Source organism: Loxodonta africana, chromosome 11 (genome assembly GCF_030014295.1).
Source record: "Loxodonta africana isolate mLoxAfr1 chromosome 11, mLoxAfr1.hap2, whole genome shotgun sequence".
In the NCBI taxonomy this organism is placed as follows: Eukaryota; Metazoa; Chordata; class Mammalia; order Proboscidea; family Elephantidae; genus Loxodonta; species Loxodonta africana.
Window position 1 is genome coordinate 98898872 of NC_087352.1, and position 27994 is coordinate 98926865.

Sequence of the window (27994 nt, forward strand, 5' to 3'; positions counted from 1 at the left end):
CCACCCTGTGCTGGGAGCCACGGAAGCGTCCTCAGTTTTCAGCCTCCGGGTAGGCCCAGCGCTTACCCAGGCTCTGTTAGAATGAATTTAGGAGCTGGAAGAATCCTCAGGGATTTCGGGACCCCGCCCCTCATGGTTCAGAGAAGACCAAATTCAGATAGTGAATGACTTCCCCAACTTTTCCCTTGACAGAGTGACAAGGGAAATTAAGTTACTAACGCACAGAAACTGGCAGGGTTAAGCCAATCTGATGGTTAGTCCCTCAGGGCAGCGCGGGGGGAAAGAAGCTCCGGATCTAGGACTTAACCAGACCTCGTACAGCACACTGACTGCTCCAGGGGCTGCTGCGAGGGGCAGGCGGGGCGGGGGGGGGGGGGGGGGGAGGTCAGGAATCACCTCTTTTTGCAAGACCTGGATCTGTTTTGTGACGTCTTCCAGCTGAATTTTTGCCAGCTTCTCCTGTCTATTTTCTTTTAATAAAGATTCCTAAGAAGAACCAAGGAAACAAATTACAATGCTTCAAAATGAAATGTTCTGCTTAACTGAGAATCACTTTGTATTTCCTTTTCTGTTCATCAAAATTCTTCTTTCCTTGAAATTGTCATAAAAGGATGAATCCCATTTTACCATATTTTTTTCTTAAGTTTTGATTATGCCGACATGATTTCATCCTGCCTTCTTTGTATTATATTTCTGGTACAGATGTAAATAATATCAGCTGTCTTCGAAGGCAGAAACATTCACACACAGACAATTACAGGTAGATAATCAGGTATTATATCAGCATAAAGCCAACCCATCATTTATGTATTTTACTTTTACTAGATTTGGGGAAGATCAAATCCTGTAAAAGTTTAGTTGCTTGTGTAATGTCAGATAAGATAGTTTGATTAAATTTAAAATCTGGTGTGTTGAGTGGGATCTAACACTGCTGTAATTCTTACATAAAAGTCAGGGTTTATTTCAGTATCAGAGTCACTTATATTTTAATTATAATTGCCAACACCATACAAAATGCTTCCTAGGCAAAATACAAAATTATCAAATGAAGAAAAGCCTTTACAACGGATCACTATTTAGTTCTCAGTTCATGCAGCACTCTTCTAATTTCTGTACGTTGTGATTTTATTTAAACTGTACAGCAGTCCTATGAAGTGGCTATGTTATTATTCTCATTTTGCCTTGAGGAAATTTAGGGTGTGTGTGTGGTGGGGGGAACCCTGGTTGCGTAGTGGTTAAGTGCTACGGCTGCTAACCAGAAGGTAGGCAGTTTGAATCTGCCAGGCACTCCTTGGAAACTCTATTGGGCAGTTCTACTCTGTCCTATAGGGTCGCTATGAGTCAGAATCGACTCAACGGCAGTGGGTTTGGGTTTTTTGGTGGTGTGTGTGGGAGGTGGGGATTCAGGAACACGCCTAAGGGTGCAGGGTAGGGCAGTAGAGAGCCCACACTCCTAACCTTAGCTTTGCCCTTCAGATAAACATAAAGAGTTATTCAAAGGAATGGACGGTGATTCAGGTGCGAACAAAATCATTCACAATTAGAAAAACCAAACACAATGCCATCGAGTGGGACTCATAGCAACCCTACAGGGCTTCCCAAGCAGCAGTCATGAAATCAAATGACATACTGCATAGGGCAAATATGCTGCAAAAGACCTCTTTAACAGGTTAAAAAGCAAAGATGTCACTTTGAGGACTAAGGTGTGCTTGACCAAGCCTTGATATTTTCAATCGCTTCATATGCATGCGAAAGCTGAACAATGAATAAAAAAACAGAGGAACAATTGATGCCTTTGAATTATGGTGTTGGTGAACACACCATGGACTGCCAGAAGAATGAACAAATCTGTCTTGGAAAAAGTACAGCCAGAGTGCTCCTTAAAAAGCGAGGATGGTGAGACTTCTTCTCACGTACTTTGGATATGTTTTCAGGAGGGATGAATCCCTGGAAAAGGACATCATGCTTGGTAAAGAAAAGAGTCAGAAAAAAAGAGGAAGGCCTTCAAGGAAATAGATTGACATGGAGGCTGCAACAATGGGCTCAAGCATAACAACAATTGTGAGGACGGTGCAGGACTGGGCAGTGTTCCTTCTGTTGTACTTAGAGGGTTGCCATGAGTTGGAACCAACTTGACAGCACTTAACAATGACAACAACAACAGTCTTTATAGACACAGACTGCCACATCTTCCTTCTATGGACCTGCTAGTGGGTTTGAACCGACAACCTTTCAGTTAGCAGCTGGGCGCTTAAACCACTGTGCCACCAGGGCTCCTTTCACAATTAGTATTGGTTAAAAATTTTAAAGTAATTAGCGCACTTGATAAATTTAAAAGATATTTGTATCTCTGAGGTCCAAACTGACAGTAAATATTTGATTATATACATTATATGTATCAATTGGAAAATAAATTTGAACACTTCTTTCTTGTCTTTTTTAAATGATGCATATAAAACCTCATCTTTTCAAAATTATTTTTGCCTTTTGAAGAAAAAAATAGCAAAAACATCTCTTTGACTTTCTTAATTTTTCTTACTGCCATTAGGTCTGTAGAGAAAAGACCATTGTAAACAAGAAAGGATGGCTGAGCCAGGAAGATTCCAACACACACACACGTACTCACAAAGACATTCAGGAATCACCATTCTTTTTATGACTGGATTACACAGTGAATAAACTATCTCAAATTATAATGCACAGGTAAAAAGCAAAAGTTTTAAACCACAATTTTTTTCCCATTTAGAATTAAAAATGCTGAGTAGGATGCTGTCAGTTTTTAACTTCCCATCCTTTTTGACCTACAGCCTGCTTTACAAAACATAAAACTAGGATTTGTCCCCATAGATTCTTACGTAGTCTTCCAGAAAAGAGGGACTTGTGTGCCCTGCAACCTCAGGTAAGAATGATACATTTATAGAAAATAGCTCATCTTTAGCATATTTCAACAGTAAAGAAGCAGTTGTTTGGATTTATTCGCAATATTTGTATTAGAACAGCTGTTTTCAAATATCCAAAGGTGTCTCAGAGAAGAAGGGCTGGGCTTTGTATTATCCCAAAAGGCAGGAGGAGAACCATGGAGGAAGAATTTGTAAGGAGGCAGCTATGGAGCAACTTTTAAACAACGAGAACCGTCCCAGAGTGAAGCAAGTTAGCTTGTGAGATGATAAGATCCCTGTCGCCAGTCATGTTCAAGGAAAGGCTGGAAACCACCAGTTGTGGATACTGGAAATGAGATTCCTACACTGGGGAGGACAGACAGAATGACTTCTATAGTCCCCACCGGCTCACTTCTCAATGATACATGTTTCTGTCCATATCTGTATGTCTAGTACCTACCCTGAGATATTTGGTTGTATTTTCCAGGTTTGACAAGATTCCATACGGGACAGGAATGATGCCACTGAGGTTCACAGAAAGAATGGCATCACCAATGTTATCCATGTCATTCAACAGCACACCTACACATTCATCATCACAAGCTAAATGAAAAAGGAAAAAAAGAAAGTTCAAGTTAATACAAAGCTGTCTACACCTTTTCACCTGGGCTTGCAGAAGCCACTCGGTAAAAACAACATACACTGGTAAGGACATCAGAAAGCCCTTCCAGGTACGTCATCTAATTTCATTGCCATATCAACTGTGCGACGGGAGGAAGGGCCGGCCGCTCTAAGCCTGAGACTCCATCTCAGGTCCGGCACGCATCTCATCAGACTGCCCTAACCTTACAGTGTGTTTGCTGATCTTTAACTTGAACTAGCTGCAATGAATTCCAAATGCGTTTCCTTTTTAAAGCCTGGTTGGTCATTGCATTGGACAGTTTGTAGACAGACCCTCAGCAGATACAAATGAAACAGACTGGAGAAAATGACAGTGGAATTCCATGACCCTAGCTACTTCCTCCCTTCTTCCCCATGAAGCACCGAGAAGATATTCCGAGATTGCGACCCCATGCACTGACTGTTAAAATAAATCACAATTGGGGGGCGGGGGGAAAATCGATGTTAGCAAAGAACTGAAGCTATAGTGAAATTTGGGTAACACAAATGACAATCCCACAGAGGTCTTCCTTCTTCTGGACTGGTTGACCCTTGACCCTCCAAAGGAAATATTAATGGTAGTGAAGCTATAAAGCTGAAATTACTGTTTCCCAGACTGCCAAAGAAAAAAATGCTTTCATCCTGGTTCCTCTTGCCTCAGCTAAAAACCCACTGTAAACCCACTTGGGAATAGGATTTTCTTTGTTATGTTAATGAACCCACAGTAGCATAGTGTGTATTATAAACCAATCACCTTTGAGATATAAAAAGAGCAGACTGAGTATAGAAAAGGAAGCACAAATGGAGATGAGGAGAGAAGCCACATGAAGATTGCCAAGGAGTGCCAGAGAAGCTGAGACAAGGATTTTCCTTTAGAGTGGACAGAAAGAGAGCCTTCCCCTAGAGCTGGTGCCCTGAATTTAGACTTCTAGCCTCCTAAACTGTGAGAAAGTACATTTCTGTTTATTACAGCCGCCCATTTGTGGTATTTCTGCTATAGCAGCACCAGATAACTACGACACACTACTAAAAGCATAAATTGTCAAATGCAACAACAACCTATGTTTAGCTAAAAAAATAAGTTATATATTATAAATTAATATAACAACAACAACCCATTGCCTTCGAGTCAATTCTGATGCATAGCAACCCTATGGGACAGAGTAGAGCTGCCCCATAGGGTTTTCAAGGAGGGGTGGTGGGTTTGAACTGTTGACCTTTTGGTTAGCAGCCGAGCTCTTAACCACTACACCACCAGGACCTGTATAAGTTAATATACGTTAGAAAAAGAGTACTTTGTCTTGATGACCCATAAATGTACATTTCCTCACAAAGAAAACCACTGCAGAGGGAAACCAGTATGTAAACACAAAGAGGAGAAATCCTCACAAACACAATCGCTCTCCACCAGAATGTGCCTGGGTTCACACTGGTCACATCGCAGCCCCGTGGCCCCTGGCCTGCAGACACACTGCCCGGAGATGCCGTCACAGGAACCGTGCACCGAGCCACCTGGACTGCATTCACACTTCTGGCAGCTGCCCCCTGGGACTCGAGGGTTCCCGTGATAGCCCAAGGAGCACCTACAGAAAGCAAGATATTTAGGCTTACAAGGTATAATCAACAACATAAGTAAATACAGAAACCACTCTTTGCCCAAGGACAGTCATCATTTCTGAGAAGTGAAATGCAAAGATTAAAAGTTCCGTTCGCCTCATTCTACATTTTATTTCCTAAAGGAGGATGAGATGGTGAGAGAAAGTGCATTCACTGTCTTAATCGGTGGGAGCGCTTGTTTTGGAATAGCAGTAGTGTCCCCAGTTGGTCACGCATATCCAAATTGAGGGTGGCTCCCAACTCACTGGAGTAAATATCTCCAGAACACTATTTAAAAAGCAAGAGCAGATGTGACTAGCCATTTCCACGCGATAACTCAACAACATACCTCTCACAATACTGTCCTTCGTAGCCTGGAAAACAGGCATCACAACGGAAATCACCAAGTCCTTCCAGGACACAGGTGGGACTAAAGCTGGAGGAAAAGAAATTCTCATCATTTTTTTTGTTTTCAGATATACAACCTCAAATCTTTCTTAAGGTAGCTATTCATTACTATTAGGATACATAATACTGTTCTAAACATTAAGTAATTACATTGGGCAATTAGACAAGAGTTTTAGGGATTACAGTCTACGCAGTAAGAAGGAGGACAATGAGCGTACGGCAGTACAAGTGTGTGAGTACTTGTATCCAAAGGCATTCGCCAGACACCCGCTAAATGAAGGAAAAGTGATGGTAAAAAGGGTCTCATTCTGAGATTTCAGTGCAGAGCTTACTAGGTGATAAGGTAATAAGAGAGAGTTGCAAATGACTAAATGGCACAGGAAAAAGCTGAACGAATGCTGATTAGTGTAACTGATCAGACTGTAATGAGAGGCAAGGAAGAAAACAAGAAAAGCAATGAGTTAGGGTGGAATGTAAAATAAATGGAGCTATTACAAGCAAAATGACGGTACCACTCAAAGTCTGATAATCTACCCAGGTGTTGATTTCCACGTTCGTAAGTTACACTTTTGGTTTATTCCTTTTTTTTTTTTTTTTAACAGCCTCTTCCTCCACATTTTAAATTACTAATGCACCATCTAGAGGCTGAGCTGGGTACCTGCAACTATTTAAAAAGAAAGAGTAGCCTCCTCTCTTTCTGGCTAATAAGATGACGCTTCCAGCCATGGGTTATGTGCGGGGCTCTCCATCAACCCTGTATACCACTTCTGACCTTCCCTTTTAAAGGACAAAGGGATACACTTCAGTGAAAATACAAAATTAATAGAAAATAAAGCTCATATCTAAGGCCTCTCAGATTCATAGCATACGTGTAATGCTCATGCCCTCACTATCTCTCCTTAAGAGCATAGCTTTAACTTGTTAACTTGGGTTTTTGAGGAGTTATAACCTTTTTTAATTAAAGAAGTAAAATATTCAAATGTACAGAGATGTGCAAAGTAGAAAGGTGAAATACCCCTCCAAGCTTTTCTCTGCGCACAGTATAGCTATGGCTATGGCTATATACACACATACATGAATTTTTTCCAAAACAGCATCACACTATAAATTCAACTGGCTATTTCAGCCATTCTGTACATACAGATACACCTTATCCTTCTCTCAGTGTTTGCACAATATTTCACTCTAGGAATGTATCACAATGCATTTAATCAATCCCTTTTTGTAGGTAGATATTCCTGTTTCCCCCACTAATTGCACGTGATTACAAGCAATGCTAAAATATACCCATCTTTACACACATATGAAGTATTTCTATAACACAGACTACAGAATTGGAATTGATGAGTCAAAATTTACAGACAGATTTAATACAAAGCATTCGGTGAAAGAGACAAATCTCAGGATGCTCGATAGCTCACAGGGAGTTCACACAGAGGCCCTCATCTGACGCTCACCGCCGAGCAGCACTTCTCAGAGATGGTAACAGATAGAATAGTCAAAGAAATATTAACATGAGGACTTCATTTCAGGATACCAAAGGGTAGCATTTGATCTTGTCACATATTCTAAGTAATAATTAAAAATCACTTACGAATTACAATTTTTACTTAAACTAAATAGGAGCCACGGATATTCCAATTCGCACTTCAATTCTCCAGTTCTTTTTCATGTTCAAATGGTTCTGTACAAGCATAGTGAGTGCAAGGTGGAACCTAGCTCTGGTTTATCACTCTGTAGCACTTCAGTACTTAATGAGTCATCAGCATATATAAATCCCAACCATTTCCTTAATTTAAACAGGAACTGAATTATTTCATATCATGATTTATAAAATTAATAACAATTCATCTGTATGCACGCTGGATACATAGTTTGAGAGCTAAAATCAACCTTAAAAAAACAAAACTCAAAAGTGCTTTCTTTAATTGGTTCTATTCTAACACCCAATACCAACACAGGTAATTTACTTTTGAAGATACCCTTCAAATGCATATGAAAATGAGCATTTTTTCTTAAAATTAGCCTTTCTCAGTAGATAGAGAATATTAACTAAAACAGAGCAGTAGAAACCCTGAAAAGTGAGGCTGAGGACAGAAACCACAGCTGGGTGCAGAGGGCGGCCCGGCTGGGCGAGCTCACCTGGCAGGGGGGCTGTGTGGGCAGGTACACAGAGCACAGTCGCCAGCTGAGCCAGTCACCTTCCCATAGAAGCCAGGTGCACACGTGTCGCAGTGATCGCCAGTCGTGTTACCGCTGCAGTTCTGGTCCCACGTTTCAAAAGGAGAGGTAAACAGTGGGAAAGAGTTAGAAATCCTTCATATCTGGTACTAGCTAGGAACCACCACACCTCACATCAGTTAGGTAGCCATGAGTCAGAATCCACTTGACGGCAACAAACCACAACCACCACATTCCATATCAGTTAGTGTTTTCTTTTTATTCTTAAGGAGCGGAGAGTGTTTTCCTGAAAACACATCCAGCTCTGTGGCCTCTCTTCATTATAACACTGCACTCATCTCTAACAGTCTAGAAGTTACCTGGGCATTCACCATTCCTAAAGAAAACATACGCTGTGCTCCTAAAACCAGCCACCTCTCAGATCCTTAAAATATGGATTTAAAGTACACGGTAACCTCAGACAATGCAGAAGCGCTACTTTTGCGCATAGCTGGGGTTCAGCAATCACACGTGGGCAGGTAAAACAGCAGAAGCAAGCGGATAGATGGAAACAGCCAGCGAGGAAAGAAAGCTGACGACTGTACAGCACCACCTGCAGGTGCCTGTGGTAGCCAAATCATTTCCAGCTACATCTTATGGCATCATTTGGACCTACGCTTGTGCTATTAAAAAAAAACTTACACCTTTTTTTAAGCTAAAAAAGCAAGTAATTCTTAACATTCCATTCCAATTTAAAATCTGCTTTTTGTCCAGCTGTCCACAATTTACCCAGCCTGAAAGCACTGATCAAGTTCTCTAAACTGTCCGTGTGGCCCTTGTCCTCATGACTGACAATGTACCTTCCCTGCTCATTACAACCTTAAGTTCCTAAAATCAATTCTCCTTAAACGTTTAAATGGTATCTTCTCATTTTCTATTAGACTTTCGCCTGGAACATGAGCTTATTAGAATGAACAATTTTTTTTCAATAGGGTTGCAGCTATTTACAACTTCATTAAGCCCATTTTTCCTTGTATGACTGGAATAATTCTTTAATTTCACATACATAATGGAGTAGCAAAGGTTAACATGTATCATTTTAATTCTTCTGTTTCTAAATTCATGTGTGCAGTGTTACACTTTGGCAGTTTTCTCAGCGGAAACTGCCCTTAATTTCCTCACGTAAGAGACACTTCTGATTGGAACAAGATGAAGACTATCAGAGCATGGTTGAAGGCCCAGGTGGGGGCCCATTTCCCTCGCCTCTGTTCTGGTTCTGATAGTTGCCTGCGATGTAAAGGCTTCAGGTGTGTACTTCTTGGGACGCGGTGGTGCTCATTTCCTTTCATTGAGTTATTCCACTGAAGGCAGGTTAGTCCTGGCACAATTTATGCAAGGCACCAGTGTTTCCACATTACTGTGTGGAATGAGATTTCAGGAGTAGGGAAAGAATTTCAGGTGAGTTTTTCTCATCAGTAAGGCTTCATTGGCTTAAGCAAAATCATGGAAATGAGAGAGTGCTCTCAGCCAGGGCCACAGGCCTCTGTCTGGGTCTGCCTGGTCCTCTCCATGTCAGTGCTCTCCACACATGCTGGAGATCAATTCTCGTCTGGGGGGAGGTGGCTGAGAAGAAAATGCACACTAAAATGTGAATAAGTGATTGTCCCATCATCCCCCAGGAGAATGCCCATTTTTTAAAAATTCAAGGAAAGTATAATATACAAAAAGAACAACTTATTTAAAAACCTCCAGCTCACCCTTCAATATGACACAGAGTTATCTCCTCTGACTACATCCACCAGTACTGCAATTAGAAACAAGGGACCCTTAACTAATTCTCAAATCCACAGCGACAATGATCAAATTTGCGAAAAGATGTCCACCAACAACCTTAGAACACTCAGCTAAGCCTTTCTGAAGAAAATATATTTCTATTTTACATTTAGCTGAACTTAAGCTGTCTCTAAACCAAGGAGCTGGCATGGCTGTAGAGCAGAAACTCAAACGCTCAATCCCTGCTCCAATTCTCCCTGCACTCCAACTCTAAATGTCAGGCAAGCACCCACACTGACAAGCCTACCAGACACTTTCCAGTTTCAGGGTCACATGCTTGACTGTGGTTGTTGCAATCACAGGGCACACAGGGAGCAATCAGAGGACGGGGTCGTCTGCCACCACCTTCAGGAAGCTTCCCTCTGTGGTACCCAGGGGCACAGTTCTGACGTAATACAGGAGAGAAAATGACATAAAGATACACAAGAGTCTGCTCATCACTGGGAGTTGCTGTGAAACTAGGAAGTGGGTTTTCGTCACAGTCTCCCTACCTGACAGGAGAAGCCAGCGGTGCCCGGAGGACAGAGGCAGTGTTCTAGGAGGGAGGCCACCTCTCCACCTGGGTGCAGCTCCTCAGCCTTACCGCCCACCTCCAGTGAAATGTTTGAGATTCTGTGAAATCATTGTGTTGAGGAGTGAGAGAATAAATGCTAATATTTAGAAAGACACTTTCTAGGAAGATAGCGCACAACATAACAACATTTGCACACACCAATATCAAACCAGAAGAGCCCTGGTGGCGCAGTGGTTAAAGTGCTTGGCTACTAACCGAGAGGTTGGTGGTTTCAACTCACCAGCTGCTCTCTGGGAGAAAGAGGATGTCTGCTTCCGCAAAGATTACAGCCTTGGAAACTCTGTAGGGCAGTTCTATTCTGTCCTACAGGGTCACTAGGAGTCAGAATCGACTCAACAGCAATGGGTTTGGTGTTTTGGTTTTCTATTAAACCAGAGCTTTTCTCCCAAGTTGGGGGTAGTTCCTACACATGATTATAAGTACCACATGCTCAAGTACTAAAACGACACCTGAAGGACCTCTTCAAGTACTGCTTTGGCCACAGTTTAGCGGCTAAAGGAAATGAGCAGCTGCCAGCATTTTACACACATCTTTACAAAGAAATGGCCGTGGAGGCATTTCAGGGCAGGGAATAGCAGATTTTAAAAAAATTTATCCTTATGTAAGATATCGCCATTATGTACTTATTTTATATCCACATTGGCATGGGAGATGGGTAACTCATGTCATATTTCACACACTTCATAAGGATGTTACTATCTAATAAGGTCATGTGAGGAACACAGACACATGAAATGATATAACAGATGACTGGGGTGAATGAATCAAATGCTTTCAGTTCTGTATCAAATAAGAAAACTATGTAAAATTCTAGAAGAAACTTCACATACCTGCTCTGCTGTAGTCCTTGACCATATGAGGCCTTGATGAGGATGTACTCAATGTCGCTAAGAACAGACATGAAGTCTGAGCGGGTTACAGGCTTTTCAGAAACAGAGTTAAAATATTTCCAAAAGTTCTGTGGGTGAGAAACACATTCCATTAAATTTAGAATACAAACTCTGAGGCGTATGAGTTTAGAAAGAACATGCTTCTTTTATAAATTTCTTCAGAAATGAATACAGTTCTGTGCATGACACTAAGTTTAATTGAGGAAAGTCTCCTGTGACCTCCACAGGGGCAGGAAAAGTGTCAGATTCACCTGTTGATAGACATACACAATGCCAGCTACAGAGCAAACAATAAATATCTGCAGAAAGAATGTACGTTTCCCAAACTCGGGCAAGTCCTAAGACTTCTGTATCATTATGTCCATGCAGGTGGAGACTTTGGGAACCAAGGTAAAGAATTTAAGATACAGTTCCCACTAAATTAAGTTAAGCCAAATACATATTTCTTGAGAGTATGAATTTGAATCATTTCTAGAAACCTTGCTAAATCCATTGGAATTTTGATCTCAGGGGCTCATTTTCTTATGAGCAGCTTCACAGCTTCGTGGAATTGATGACAAAGTCTACATTAAGGAGCTTCTATGACAAGACCCCATTGTCACCTCTTTCATTCCCACTTCTTGTTCCTGTCTCATGCCATTCTCGGGTGCGGGTGCGTCCATGTAAATGACTTGCTTTCTGGTCCGGCCTCCTTTGATGAGGACTTGAGGCTCAAAGTTAGAGGTGCCAACACCATCCACAGAATAGAAGGCCACGCTGTACCTCAGTCTGCCACCGTAGGCCATGAGCTATCCAAATAATAAATCGATATTAATTTCCTAACCTAGCATTGGTTTAAAAACAGGTTATTATTTGCTTGCTGACATTTGAAAGAAATCTTCTTTAAATACGCATTTTAAAAGTACACCAAATGGGTAAAATACGTTGTATGGAATTTTATTCCCTCTAATATTACTTAATTATAGATTATTAAATTGACTGAATCTATAGTTCTTCTTGATGATATCAATAAAAGTAGGCTCCAAAATAACGAACTGATGTAGTAATCGTTCTAATAATTTTTAAGCTCCTTTTATGGATTAAGAATGATCTATATCAATAGGAACACTGGATAGATACTTATAAATTTTAAAGTTCAGGGTGCATTCATACACAGACTCTAATGCTTATATTAACAAAAAATGTAAGCAATGCCTTCCAAGATTATTTCCTACTTTTTTTTTCCCTACCCAAATGAATGAAGATTTCTTGAGAAGGACCTCCTGGACCATAGCACCTAGACTTACGTTGAGCTTATGTTAGTGAATACTTTAAATGTTTGTTGAATGGCTGCCTTAGGAAGGAGAAAAATAAAGTGATTTGGACCAGATGTGAAGTCTATTCTGGTCTGAAATGATATCCATTCCCCCAAGGCAATGTGTCCTTGCTCCACACTGGATGTGGCCTCACCTGGTCTCCCTGGAACTGATCGGGCAGCCGCCAGTAAAAGGGCTCTGCCTGGACGTGCTGCCGGATGGTCCTGGCATCCAGTAAGATGTCGGGGGCCTGGTAATAGACTCCCTTGGTCGTGCCCCCCAGGTTACTCTGAGAGACCACACGCAGAAGAGGCCGGTCTGAGGCCAGCATTACCTAGTTATCGAAGGGAGGAAAAACACACTTCAGAAGATGGATTAACCACACGAGCTGATTTTTCAGATTCCATCACCATTTCACAGATGACACAGCTTCATTATTAAAATGGTAATGATGAAGATGTTTCCTTTACCTTAAACATCTGGACTGGAACGAACTGAAAATGCTTTAAACTAGCTCATTTAGGGTCAATTTTCAATGCTATGGAGAATGTTGAGACATTGCAGATTTATCCTCTCTCCTACTAAAGCTTTTGCTAGATGAGCTAAGGAGCAACGCTGAGTGCCTTTGGGTTAAGCTCCATTTTTTTTTTTTCCCTCTGCCAGCAGATGCAGAGCCCTGATTCATATACTAACTGAAGCTAGCACCCTAGAATTTCTGATGCCATAAGAGCAAGCTTTAACGTACACATTTAACTGTCTTCCCCAGCCCCAGCCATCTCCCAAGGGGATAGGTGGTTGAAAACAGAACATTTTCACTGCAGCGGAACTTACTGGGACCCTCACGTAGCCCTCCAACTCTGCACAGGACTGTGACAGCCCGAAACAGAAACACGGGGTGCACCCCATGGGGTTGCCAGTCTCAAGAGCATAGGTGCCCATTTTACATGTGCTGCACTGAAGGCCATGGACATTTTCCTGGAGGGAAAGAAATAATCGACTCAGTTTTACATGAAAAAAAGAGACACGATGTATGAGCAAACGGAAACCAATAAAACACAAAAACTTTTTTGGATAAACAAACATCACTGAACTAGCTGTTCCCTTGGGCAAGATCTCTCACCTCTCTGAGCATCAGTTTTCTGGATGACTTTAATCAGTAATTCCCAATCGTGGCCGATTATTAGAATCACCTTGGAGGCTTTTTGAAAATATAGGTTCCCTGGCCCAAACTCATGACTCCTGGGGTGGGGCCCAGGAATCCTTCTGGAGTCCCAGGTGATTCTGATGACCAGTCAGGGTGGGGAAACTAAGTCAGGTCCCTTCCTATTCTGCTCGTCTGTCATGTGGCAAGCCAAAAACATGCACACTGATGTCTCCTTTACTCCTAGAAAATGGCATCTAAATGAGTTTTCCTTCCTTTTCTCCAGTCACTAATGAACCCCTTACCATCTGGCTTCCACCCCCTCCTCCTCCCTGCCATAAAGGACTACAGAACACCCTAACGACAAAGCACAAAAGGAAAACTGATGGAAATGTACAAAATGAAAAAATGACTCTGAAATCCTACCTCTCTGGGAACGTAAAGAGGACTAATTCCTTTCAGTCCGTCTGGCCAGCACATTCAAGAGAAGAATTACCTAACAGCTACCAAATCACAAATCTTTGTGAAATCCTGCCTTATCTGTTCTACCTATACATTCAAGATAGATGGCTACTCAGCCAACTGGAATACATGATAGGAAACTCAAGAGTGTGTTTTAAATCAGTTCCATCACCTGACACTTGAACTGAACAGTAAAAATTCCATTTAAAGAATCCACCTATAGTTCTAGAGCAGTACACTCAGAATTTAAGCTCCAGAATGGAAGGTAGTATGAACTCATTTAGCAAGGAGCCATTAAATAAGAGCCTAAAAACTAGCTGCTCATTTAAGTAGCTAAAAGCGTAACAGTCCTAATGACGGTGGGAGAGAGGAAGGAGGACTGTCCACGCAAATACCTTGCAAGAGCAGGTACCGGTTTCCTCTTCACAGCTGCAAAGGCCCTTTTCGTGATCACAGGTGTCCACCAACGTCCCCCTCAGGTCACAGTCACAGGAAACACAGGCCGGAAAGTCTCTGTGGCCCAGGGTGCACCGGCCACAGCTTGGGCCCTCAAAGGCAGGCTTGCATTGGCAGCGGCCTGTCAGCGCATCACACTGGTGACTAGCGGACCCCACGCTGCTGCAATTGCAGGCCTAAAAGAAAAACATCTAAATAAGTAAGAAGTGGCATTTATGTTTTCATAGTGTACACGTACTGAAATGACAGGGAAGTACTGAATGAGCCGATCTCCCCCTGTTGCTGCACAGACTCGCTCTGCCCTGTGCCCATGGGAGACACACCCAGGGTTTGCGCATCTCTCAGACTCGTGTGCAGTGGGCCAACACACGGAACTCAAACTAATGTGCTCAGGAGGTCAAAACAGTCCAGAAAAATTATTTTAGAAGTCAAATATTTTCTCCTGTTTTCAAAACACAAAATATTTCTAAGTCTGACTAAAGAAAAGTTACAGAGAAAACAAGAGCCCTCAGAGACGGAACACGTTGTTAGTTGCCGTTGAGTTGATTCCGACTCATGGTGACACTGTGTGTACAGGCAGAGCTGCTCGATAGGTTTTTCATGTCTGTGACCCTTCAGAAGCCGGTTACCAGGACTTACTTCCAAGGTACCTCGGGGTGAGTTTGAACAGCCAGCCTTTTGGCTAGTAGTGGAGTGCTTAACCATTTGCGCACCCAGGGACTCTTAGAGATTGAACATAACACCATAATAAAGTGATTTATGCCTTTCTCTTGGAAGATTGTGTACATTACAAAATATACTTAAAGGGCACTAAAGTAAAATTTTGATCTTCTAACTATCCCTGTTAATTTTTTTTTTAACTATCCCTGAGGAGCCCTGGTGGCACAGTGGTTAAATGTTCAGCTGCTAACTGAAAGATCAGCCGTTCAAACCCACCAGTCATTCCGAGGGAGAAAGATGTGGCAGTCTGCTTCCATAAAGATTATAGCCTTGGACAGAACATAGTTTATAAAGAAAATGTTCTACATTCTACCATGGTGAGTAGCGTCTCGGGTCTTAAAAGCCTGTAAGTGTCCATCTAGGGTACTCCACTGGTCTAACCCCTTCAGGAGCAAGGAATAATGAAGAAAACTAAAGATACAAGGGAAAGATCAGTCCAAAGGACTAATGGACCACATCTACAATGGCCTCCACCAGACTGAGTCCAGTACAACTACATGGTGCCCAGCTACCACCACTGACTGCTCTGACAGGGATCACAATAGAGGGTCCCAGAGAGAGCTGGAGGAAAATGTGGAATAAAATTCTAACTCAAAAAGAAAGACCAGACTTGCTGGTCTGACAGAGACTAGAGAAACCCTGAGAGTACGGCCCCTGGACGCCCTTTCAGCTCAGTAATGAGGTCACTCCTGAGGTTCACCCTTCAGCCAAAGATTGGACAGGCCCCTAGAAAAAAATGAGACTAAAGGGGCACATCAGCCCTGTGGCGAGGACTAGAAGGCAGGAGGGAACAGGAAAGCTGGTAATAGGGAACCTAAGGTTGAGAAGGGAGTGTTGACATGTCGTGGGGTGGTTAACCAATGTCATACAACAATATGTGTACTAACTGTTTAATGAGAAACTAGTTTGTTTTATAAACCTTCATCTAAAGGACAAAAAAAAAAAAAAAAGACTGCAGCTTTGGAAGCCCCATGGGGCAGTGCTACTTTGTCCTATAGGGTCACCTTGAGTCGGAATGGACTCAACAGCAACGGGTAACTCTCAATTCCACAACTAGGTTTTTTAAGAAAACCTAGACTGTGTCTTCGAGAGTGCTGCTTCTTCCATTCGGACTCCAACAATCCACACTAAGTTTTAAATATTAACCCCAAAGTTATTAAACAGGTTAAAATCAAGCAAATAGATTAGTGAAAAGGGAGGAAACTTGCTGTAGCAAAGTAATTCTCAGTAAAGCAAATGCGTAGAGGACAGCAGACACCTTGCATCCGAGTTCCAGGTCACGGCCCCAGTACCCATCCTCGCATTCTTCACATTTCAAACCCCAAGTGTGAGGGGGGCAGATACACTCTCCAGACTCTGGATCACAAGTATTCTGAGTGTGAGCACAGTCACAGGCTGAAATAAAGACAAATGGTTGTGTAACATATCAGAATGATCAATGAAAATGAAAGAGCGAGGGTTGATGTTACCAGTTATTTCTCTTTTATTAATAATCTAAACCATTCTTCTAGAGACCTCCTGATTCCCAAGACCCCTCTGTGTCTCATGGGGGGTGGCTGTTCCTCCACAACAGGAGAGGCTGCTGGGAGAGATGGAACGGGGATAGAGAAAGGAAGATTGGGAAAGACTTCATTACATGAAAACAGAACATAAAACTAATATTTACTGAGCATTTACTGTGTGCCAAATGTCATGATAATGACTTTAAAATACAACCTTCACATAACTCCTTGAAGCAGATTATAATTTTCCTCTTCATTTTACAGATGAGGAAACTAAGGCTAAGTGAAGTCACATAATTAATCTAAGTTCACGCAATTAGATGTCAGAGCCATGGCCTAAAGCTTATGCTGGTGCCCAGAACAGGGATCAGGAAATAGGAAAAAAGGGTATAAAATCCTACATTTATAGAAGAGAGAAAGTAAAGGAACTTAACAGAATTTAGCCAGAAGTCAAAGGAAGTCTCCCTCCAAAAAGTTTGGGAATTTTTATTAAGTCTCAAATAATGAATTCACGAGCTTACGTGTGCAGCTGCCATCCTGGTATGCATAGAAGCCACGTGCACACCTGTCACACCTTTCCCCAGCCACTCCCAGGACACAGTGACACTGGCCTTCATCTGTGCAATCATCCGACGTGGACCCTGACGCGCTGCAGTTACAGGGCCGGCAGCCGAGCCCTGTGCTCCACCCGTAATAGCCATTCTGTTTCACATGACAGGAAGAACCAGGGAGGCCAAAATGTGTTTTAGTATGCAATGAACACCTGAAAGAACGCTTTCTAAGTCAAACCTAGGGTGCTTCACGCCCTAGGTTATGTATTTATAACATAACTCCTTTGCAGAGTGAATGAAAACACATAGGGAAGGACATTTTCGCCAGGCAGGTTCAGGTAATTATTTCTTTCTGACAGTAGTGAATTCAATTTAATTTGAAAACGTTAAAGTGTCAGTTATAAACATCACTGACAAAGACTTTAGTTTTATGCAATAACCAGGAAGCGTCTCACCAAGCACCGGTCACACTGCCGTCCAGTCACATGCGGTTTGCAATCACAGAGTCCAGTCTCATGACGGCAAACACGAGACAGGGAACCTTTTTCATGGCATTCACACGCTAACATAGATTAAAAAAAAAAAAAAAGATGAACAATTAAGTATTTATTTAAATGTGCATGGTTATAGTAAAATTCTTTTAATTCCCAAAGGAAAAATGTTAAATATTCATGTTTTAAATTATAAGACAAAAATATTACTTTACAATAACTTTTAAAATTTCAAATTTTTTATGGACAGTAAGCCTAAGTAGGATTAGTGTGAGAAACCATCACAGGAAAAACTATTGAAGCTATTAAAGATAATAATTAGCAAACTAACTTGACCAATTTCATGAAATTTTTAAAATAAGCTACCAATGTGTATCAACGAATGTTCAAAAAAAACAGGCCATGAAGATTTCAACATTAAAATATCCACTTGTTCTCATTCCAATTATGTATACATTTAACAGTTCAGAGCTCAGTTTGGACATAATCTAGGTAATGTATGTATCAATATTATATTTCATAATATAGTGAAAAATATTCACTTGTGCTATGTCATGAGTAATTCGTATTTCTAATAAATTCATCTTCAGGCCAGGTGATTTAGTTTTACCTACAATTACAGCACTCATGTTTAAAACTACAAAGTCCTCCAACTCTTCAAAGTGATGCAATTTAAGGAGTCCAAGAAATGTTTAATCGATATTTGACAGCACAAGTGTCACTGTGCAGTTATGTTAAAACACTTAATATGTCCACTGACAAAATACCCCAGGCACATATATTATGTATGAGTGCTTGGACTCAGAATATGTATAATTGATGTCATAAGGTATACCAATGTCAGAAAGGAAAGAACAGACTTCAGAAACGATCTAAACCCAAAGCACACAATTAGTACAGCAGCATACTCTATCATGAGGCAGGGAAGTGTGGTGGAAATGGGAAGTTGGAAGGCTGACGGTCAGAAGACAGGTGTGGTAATCTTGCCTCCTTAACTGACTATGGCTGACCTTACCTCAGCCCCCATTTTCTCAGGTATGAGTAGGTTAAAGCTGGCAGCTTCTGCACAAAGCCAGGAAAGGCTGTGGACCCCACTTACAACTGCCCTCCAGGGTCTTACTCCACGCACCCCTGTAGCTTAACTTTGCACACTCCACTAACTCCTTAACATACAACCGTTCTCAACTCTCAGCCATCAGAAATTCAAAAGTAAGATACAGACGCACACCTCCCTCAGCTCTAAGTATGAGCTTGTATCTCGGGACTCTCCGTCTCCTCTCCCTCTCTTCCTCACTTCCCTTGAGCACGCCATCCAATTCCACTTCTGCTTTGTGTTCTCCTGGGCCCGCATCTGCTGCAACTGCTCCTCGTACATCTTTAGTTGCACCCTAGTTGCCAGATTCCACCCGACAAGAAGAAAAACCTGGTGCCATCAAGTCGATTCTGACTCACAGCAACCCTATAGGACAGAGAGAGGACTGCCTCACAGGGATTCCAAGGCTGTAATCTTTACGGAAGCAGACTGCCACAACTTTCTCCCGAGGAGCAGATGGTGGGTTTGAACCACCGGCCTTTTGGCTAGCAGCTGAGTGCTTAACCACTGTGCTGTATTTTCAGTCCTCGTCTGACTCTATCTCTCTGTAGACTTTGGCGCACTGACCACTACCTCCTTTGAACCTCCCTCCTAATGAGGTTTTTGTGGCACCCACTCTTCTGGTTTTCATCTTGCTTCTGGGTCTCATGTAAAGCCTCCTCTTCCTCCCAGGAATATTCAAAGTCCAGTTCAACTACAATAACCACAAGATACTGATGATAATAAATAATATTTATTGTACTTTGTGCCTGTCACATTATGGACAGTACTTTATTTAATCTTTCCCCTATAAAGTTTTGTATAGATTTAAAAATATGTTTTATTGTGATGAAATATGTATAACAAAGCATTTGCCATCGAAACCATTTTTACATGGACAATTCAGCCACATTAAGTCCATTCATCATGTTGTACAACCATCACTGCTACCCCCATATTTTTTTCATCACCCTCAACGGAAACTCAGTACCCCCTAAGCAGCGACTCCTCTTTTCCCTCCCTACCTGCCCCTGGGAACCACTAATAAACTTTTGTCTCTATTCATTTGTGCATTCTGTATATTTCACACAAGTATTCATCATAACAAACTTAGAGAGAGGTCACATCATTTTCTGTTTCTAGATGCAAAATCTAAGACTTAGCAAGATTAAGTTACCTGCTTAGATCACGCAGCTATCAGCTAGCCTTCGTTTGAAATAACAGTAATTACTACTAAAATATTCATGCTATAACAATAATATTAATTCACTAATATTAATTTATGCTGTTGTTCCTAGGTGCCATCGAGTCAGTTCCGACTCCTAGAGACGCTATGCACAACAGAACGAAACACTACCTGGTCTTGTGCCACCCTAACAATCATTGTTATGCTTCAGCGCATCGTAGCCACTGTGTCAATCCATCTCGTTGAAGGTCCTCCTCTTTTCCGCTGACCCTGTACTTTACCAAGTATGATGTCCTTCTCCAGGGACTGATCCCTCCTGACAACACGTCCAGAGTATACAAGACACAGGCTTGCCATCTTTGCTTCTAAGGAGCATTCTGGCTCTACTTCTTCCAAGACAAACTTGTTCATTCTTTTGGCAGTCCATGGTATATTCAGTATTCTTCTCCAACACCATAGTTCAATAGCATCAGTTCTTCTTCAGTCTTCCTTATTCATTGTCCAGCTTTCACATGCATGTGATGCAATTGAAAATACCATGGCTTGGGTCAGGCAGCACCTTAGTCTTCATGGTGACATCTTTGTTCTTCAACACTTTAAAGGGTCCTTTGTGGCAGATTTGCCCAATGCAATGCGTCTTTTCATTTCTTGACTGCTGCTTCCATGGCTGTTGATTGTGGATCCAAGTAAAATGAAATCCTTGACAACTTTAATCTTTTCTCCATTTATCACGATGTGGTTTACTGATCCAGTTGTGAGGATTTTTGTTTTCTTTAGGTTGAGGTTTAATCCTCACTGAAGGCTGTGGTCTTTGATCTTCATTAGTAAGTGCTTCAAGTCCTCTTCACTTTCAGCAAGCAAGGTTGTGTCATCTGCATAACGAAGGTTGTTAATGAGTCTTCCTCCAATCCTGATGCCCTGCTCTTCTTCATATAGTTCAGCTTCTTGGATTATTTGCTCGGCATACAGAGTGAACAGGTATGGTGAAAGGATACAGACAGCCCTGACACACACCTTTCCTGAATTTAAACCACTCCGTATCCCCTTGTTCTGTCCGAACAACTGTCTCTTGATCTGTGTACAGGTTCCTCATGAGCACAATGAAGTGTTCTGGAATTCCCATTCTTCGCAATGTTATCCATAATTTGTTACGTTCCACATAGTTGAATGCCTTTGATACTCAGTAAAACACAGGTAAACATCTTTCTGGTGTTCTCTGCTTTCAGGCAGGATCCTCTGACATCAGCAATGATATCCCTGGTTCTACAGCCTCTTCTGAATCCAGCCTGAATTTCTGGCAGTTCCCTGTTGATATACTGCTGCAGCTGCTTTTGAATGATCTTAAGCAAAACTTTGCTTGCAGGTGATATTAATGATGTGGTTCTATAATTTCTGCATTTGGTTGGATCACCTTTCTAGGGAATAGGCATAAATATGGATCTCTTCTAGTCAGTTGGCCAGGAAGCTCTCTTCCAAATTTCTTGGCATAGATGAGTGAGCTCGTCCAGTGCTGCATCTGTTTGTTGAAACATCTCAATTGATATTCCATCAATTCCTGGAGCCTTGTTCTTTGCCAATGCCTTCAGAGCAGCTTGGACTTCTTCCCTCAGCACCATCGGTTCCTGATCATATGCTACCTCTTGAAATGGTTGAACGTCAACTGATTCTTCTTGGTATAATGACTGTGTATTCCTTCCATCTTCTTTTGATGCTTCCTGCATCGTTTAATATTTTCCCTATAGAATCCTTCACTATTGCAACTCGAGGCTTGAATTTTTTTTCAGCTCTTTCAGCTTGAGAAATACTGAACGTGTTCTTCCCTTTTGGTTTTCTATCTCCAGCTCTTTGCACATGTCATTATAATACTTTGTCTTCTTGAGCCGCCCTTTGAAATCTTATGTTCAGTTCTTTTACTTCATCAATTCTTCCTTTTGCTTTAGCTGCTCGACATTTGAGAGCAAGCTTCAGAGTTTCCTCTGACATCCATCTTGGTCCTTCTTTCCTGTCTTTTCAATGACCTCTTGTTTTCTTCATGTATGACACCCTTGATGTCATTCCACAGCTTGTCTTTGGTCATTAGTGTTCAACATGGCAAATCTATCATTCAGATGGTCTCTAAATTCAGGTGGGATATACTCAAGGTCGTAATTTGACTCTCATGGACTTGCTCTGATTTTCTTCAGTTTCAACTTGAACTTGCATATGAGCAGTTGATGGTCTGTTCCACAGTTGGCCCCTGGCCTTGTTCTGACTGATGATATTGAGCTTTTCCATCATTTCTTTCCACAGATGTAGTTGATCTGATTCCTGTGTATTCCATCTGGTGAGGTCCATGTGTATAGTCACCATTTATGTTGGTGAAAAAAAGGTATTTGCAATGAAGAAATTGTTGGTCTTGCAAAATTCTATCATTCAATCTCCAGCATTGTTTCTGTTACCCAGGCCATATTTTCCAACTACCAATCCTTCTTCGTTTCCAAATTTTGCATTCCAGTTTCCAGTATTTACCAATGCATCCTGATTGCATGTTTGATCAATTTCAGACTGCAGAAGCTTATAAAAATCTTCAGTTTCTTCATCTTTAGCCTTAGTGGTTGGTGCATAAATTTGAATAATATTTGTATTAGCTGGTCTTCCTTATAGGCGTATGGATATTATTCTGTCACTGACAGTGTTGTACTTCAGGATAGATCTTGAAATGTTCTTTTTGATGATGAATGCAACACCATTCCTTTTCAAGTTGTCATTCCCGGCATAGTAGACTATATGATCTTCTAATTCAAAATGGCCAATACCAGTCCATTTCAGCTCACTAATGCCTAGGATATCGATGTTTATGTGTTCCATTTCATTTTTGACAATTTCCAATTTTCCTAGATTCATACTTCATACAATATTAATTTATACTATTAATTTAAAATGGTTGCCAATTACTGACTGCCAGGAACTTTACATATATTTTAATTCTCATAGAGCCTCACAATATAAAAATTATGCCCACTACCTTATTTCATATAATGCTCCTTTAATATTGGAGCTCTATAGGGTTCTCTACACCTCTTTGGCCCTCAACTCCATCCTCTACTCTGGACCATTGTATCCACATCCACTACTTCAACTACTACTCCAAAGCTGATGCCTTCCAATTCCTGTCTCCAGTCTCCATTTGTCTCCTGCTTCCTGAGCTCCTAAATATCTAAATACCTCTTCAACAACTCTGCAGGACTTCCCAAGTATGGGCAAGCTGAGCTCGCCATCCTCTCCTGCCACCTGCTGCTCCTCCTGGGGGGGGGGGCCTCCTGCCTTTGTCTGTACCACGAACTCACACGGAAGGCTCATCGTGAGCTGGGGCCAGAGTTAAGCCCAAGAGGCAGAGGGGTGGGTGTGGCAGGGAGAGGTCTTTCTATCAAGCTTCAAGTGATTCATGGATACAGGTGAGCAAACAGATAAATGTTGGGTTAAACCATATGACATTTTATTTTTTTAGGTCAATATTGACTACTGACATTTTCACTTGGCTTAACCTTAGAAAATATGGTGTTGTATAAGAGTGTGCTATGAGTTGGAATTGACTCAACAGCAATGGGTATGAGTGTGAAATCCTATGCGAAGACCATAAGAGAGACCCCTAGAAATTCAGGACAGATTTCTAGTGAACTATCCAGAGACCTGTTGAAACCTGTTGCTGTGGAGTCGATTCCAACTCATAGTGACCCTATAGGACAGAGTAGAACTGCCCCACAGGGTTTCCAAGGAGCGCCTGGTGGATTCAAACTGCTGACCTTTTGGTTAGCATCTGTAGCTCTTAAACACTACACCATCAGGGTGTCCCAGAGACAATTAGTAGGAATTTGTTTCATCAAAGCTAGGGAAGAGGAAGGCGATAGAAAAAGAATAAAAATTTTAAATGCTAAGGAAGTTGAGAGAACCTATAAATGCCACTTCCAAAACTAGTCCAGCTGCCTGGGCCAACAGCTGAGATCCAGACTCAAATCCTACCTGTTCTAACCCTTCTCCCTACGCCTTCCAACTCATCACCAAGACAATATTTTATGTCTTCCCTTTCATCCCCAGGGCAAAGGCCCTACTTGAAGCCCTCATTAACTCTCACCAGCAAGATTCATTACTGATCTTGTTTCCTATGCCAATGCCCTCCTCTTCCAGTGTATCCTCAATGCTGGTACCAGAGTGAATATTCAAACACACAGGTCTGATCAGTCCTGGCCCTTGTTCAGTGCCTTCAACAGTGGCCCAGTGAGTACTGGTGCAGGATGAATGGTGTCTCTTCAGCATCTCAGCATTGCGCATCAGACCCTTCACGACATGGGTGCACCCCACTTGTCAGGCCCAGGCCCTGCCATTCCCAGCTTAGCCTTTTACATCCTACCATGTTCTCTCATGCCTCTGGATCCCATGCAGGGGGACCCTCTGACCTAAAGGTCATCCTCCCCAGTACTCCACAGTCTGCCTGGTGTCTCCTACCCACCCTTCAAGTCTCAGGTCAAGTGTAACTTTCTTCAAGAATCAGCCAGGGCTGCCCTGGGCAGATGAGTGTGCTCTTCCTCAAAGGATCTCAAAGTTCTTTGTGCTTACCCAGGGGAACCATTCCTTTCCCCAGAGCTATGTTGTCCAACGCTGTTAACCACACCTGTGCCAAGTCCACTCAATGAGGAAACAAAGGTCCCTTTAATAAATGGTGCTGAGACAGCTGGATCTTCACATGCAAAAGAATGGGACTGGACAAATTTCACACTGTATATGATAATGGACACTTGAAATGTGGCTAAGGCAACTGAGAAACTGAATTTCTAATTTTAGTTAAATATGAAGCAGTTTTGTCAATGCGGATGGAAACACTTAAGGAAAATTGTTTTTTGGTGTATGATGGAAAGCATTTAAATTTGTTTGAAAAACTTGAGTATGTGTCCACTTTTTCAACTTTAAACTTTATGTAATCTAAATACAGATCAAGTATTTCTGATGAAAACTTAGCATACTAATTGAGATGGGCTATAAAGTATACACTGAATTTTAAAGACTCAGTATTAAAAAACACAAATATCACACAATAAAAACTTTAAAACTTCATTACAATAATGTTTTTATATACTAGATTAAATAAAATATATTATCAAAATACATTTTACCTTTTTTTTTTTAACCGTTTAAATGTGGCTTCAAGATAATTTAAAATTACAGGTATGGCTTGTGTTATGCGCCTTTTGGGTAGTGCTTGTCATGGATTGAACTGTGTCCCCCAGAAATATCTGTTAACTTGGCGAGGCCATGATTCCCAGTATTGTGTGATTATCCACCACTTTGTCATGTGACATGATTTTCCTATGTGTTGTAAGTCCAACTCTATGGTGTTAAAGAGGCAGGATTAGAAGCAGTTATGTTAGTGAGGCAGGACTCAATCTACAAGATTAGATTGTGTTTTAAGTCAGTCTCTTTTGAGATATAAAAGAGAGAAGCAAGCGGACAGATATAGGGACTTCATACCACCAAGAACCAAGAGCCAGGAGAATAGCAGGTCCTTTGGACCTGGGGTCCCTGTGCTGAGAAGCTCCTCAACCTGGGAAGATTAATGACAAGGACCTTTCCCCAGAGCTGACAGAGAGACAGAGTCTTCCTCTGGAGCTGACACCCTGAATTTGGACTTCTAGCCTCCTAGACTGTGAGAGGATAAATTTTTCTTGGTTAAAGCCATCCACTTGTGGTATTTGTTATAGAAACACTAGATAACATAGTGCTGATCTAGAAAAATAGTGAAAATTACTGTTGTTATTACTAGTAATTATACTGTTGTTGCGTGCTGTCGAGTCGATTCTGATTCATAGCGACCCCATGTGTTACAGAGTAGAACTGCCACCTAGGGTTTCCAAGGAATGGCTGGTAGATTCAAACAGCCAAACTTTTGGTTAGCAGCCAAGCTCTTAACCACTGTGCCACCAGGCCTCAGAGACATTAATTAATTTGCCTGTCCCACAGCTGGTCAGTGGCCAACCCTGGGATCAAACGCGGGGTAGTCAGACTCCAAAGCCTGTGATCCACATAGGTGCTTTTTCAACTACACCGTAATTTTTGGACCACAATTTTTCAACTACCTATTACAGCATAAACCAAAAACCAAAACCAAACTTGTTGCCATTGGGTCGATTCCAACTCATAGTGATCCCACGTGTTATAGACTAGAACTGCCCCATAAGGTTTCCAAGGAACAGCAGGTAGATTCAAACTGCTCAGCTTTTGATTAGCAGCTGAGCTTTTTTAACCACTTTGCCACCAGGGCTGCTATTACAGTATAGTGCAAGAAATAAAAGACCCTTAATAAATGGTGAATGAACGAATGAAAGAACAAACCATCAAGGTTTGCAGTAAAGATCAAAGGAAATGACATGAGAATTGTGAAAGCATCGTGTAAACTTTGAAGCATTACACAAATACCAGTTATTATAATTATTATCCTATGATAACCAACCAGTGAGAAAGCTGCTGAAGATCAGGTTGATTGTCCCAGCACTATACAAATGTTTCAGTCTCTTTCATGAAAATGTTCCTTTGAAAATACTTTGTTCTGTATTGCTAGCATCCTCTTGTGTCTCCATGTTGTAATATCATAGTAGGACTTCAGCATTTATATGAAATTTATAAAAATGTAAATATTTATAATTGCCACTTTTACTGTTTCAGTCCTTGAAGAACTATGCAAAAGTCTGAGAGCTGATCTATACATCTATGACCAGTTGATTTTTGACAAGCATGCTGAGTCCACTCAATGAGGAAAGACGTGTCTCTTCTATAAATGGTGCTGGGATAACTGGATCTCCACATGCAAAAGAAGGAAGTTAGGCCCACACCTCACACCATATAGAAAAAATTAACCTCAAAATACATTAATGGCCTAAACGTAAAAACTAAAACTATAAAGCTCTTAGAAAAAAACAGGAGTAAAATGTCAAGATCTTGTTTTTGACAACGGATTTTTAGATACGACACCAAAAGCACAAGCAACAAGAAAAAAAAGAAAAATTGAACTTCATCAAAAGTGGAGAGACTACTTACAGAATATGAGAAAATATTTGTGAACCATGTATTTGATAAGGGTATAATATACAGAATGTATAAAGAACTGTTAAAACTCAAAACAAAAAGACAAACAACCCAACTTAAAAAATGGGAAAGAGATCTGAATACTCATTCCTCCAAAGAACATATACAAGTGACTAATAAGCATATGAAAAGGTGTTCAACAGCATTAGTCATTAAGCCGAAGACTTGCTGTCGACTCCATTCTGACTCATAGGGACACTATAGTCATTAGAGAAATGCAAACAAAAACTACAAGGAGGTACCACCTCATACCCACTAGAATGGCTCTTATCAGAAAAATGGAAAATAAGAAGTATTGGCAAGGATGTGGAGAAACTGGACCCCTCAACCATTGCTGGTGGGAATGTAAAATGGTACAGCCACTAGAGAAAATAGTCTGGCTGTTCCTTGAAAATATAAACATAGAATTGCCATGTGATCCAGCAATTTTACTCCTAGGTATTTACCCAAAAGACTTGAAAGCAGGGACTCGAAGAGATACTTGTACACCAGTATTCATTGCAGCACTATTCACAATGGCGAAAGGTGGAAACAGCCCAAGTGTCCATCAACAGATGAATGGGTAAACACAATGTGGTAAATTTAATGGGATATTATTTAGCCATAGAGAGAAATGAAGTCCTGATGCATGCTATGACATGAATGCACTTTGAAAATATTACGCTAAATGAAATATGTCCAACAGAAAAGAACAAATATTCTATGATCCCACTTATAAGAAATATCTACATTAGGCAAATACATTTATAAATATATTTAGGCAAATACTTATATGAAATATCTACATTAGGCAAAAGGTTATTAGTAGTGACTAGGGGTTGTCAGGGGAGGAGGGAACGGGAGTTTTTGCAGAAGGGGTACTGAGTTTCTGTTTGGGGTGATGAAAACTTTGGAAAATGGATAGTGGTTGGTGATTGTGGTGAAAATAACTAATGCCACTGAGCTGTACACTTAAAAAGGGTTAAAATGGCAAACTTTTCTGCTATATATTCCTGTTCCCATTGC

The 27994-nt window shown here is 41.3% G+C and overlaps 1 protein-coding gene across 1 annotated transcript in view; it reads right to left on the reverse strand.

Moving 5' to 3' along the window:
- The window catches only part of LAMA1 (laminin subunit alpha 1), a gene marked incomplete at its 5' end in the record, with an annotated part of 156831 nt that overhangs the window by 67013 nt on the left and 61824 nt on the right, over window positions 1-27994 (reverse strand). The window contains 15 exons of the mRNA XM_023544158.2: window positions 397-486; window positions 3340-3482; window positions 4929-5122; window positions 5485-5571; window positions 7686-7807; window positions 9784-9921; window positions 10028-10148; window positions 10941-11068; window positions 11603-11788; window positions 12450-12629; window positions 13127-13270; window positions 14294-14530; window positions 16333-16469; window positions 17098-17278; window positions 17583-17689. Of these exons, the coding sequence (XP_023399926.2) occupies window positions 397-486; window positions 3340-3482; window positions 4929-5122; window positions 5485-5571; window positions 7686-7807; window positions 9784-9921; window positions 10028-10148; window positions 10941-11068; window positions 11603-11788; window positions 12450-12629; window positions 13127-13270; window positions 14294-14530; window positions 16333-16469; window positions 17098-17278; window positions 17583-17689 (2195 nt within the window). The remainder of the gene's footprint in view (window positions 1-396; window positions 487-3339; window positions 3483-4928; window positions 5123-5484; window positions 5572-7685; window positions 7808-9783; window positions 9922-10027; window positions 10149-10940; window positions 11069-11602; window positions 11789-12449; window positions 12630-13126; window positions 13271-14293; window positions 14531-16332; window positions 16470-17097; window positions 17279-17582; window positions 17690-27994) is intronic.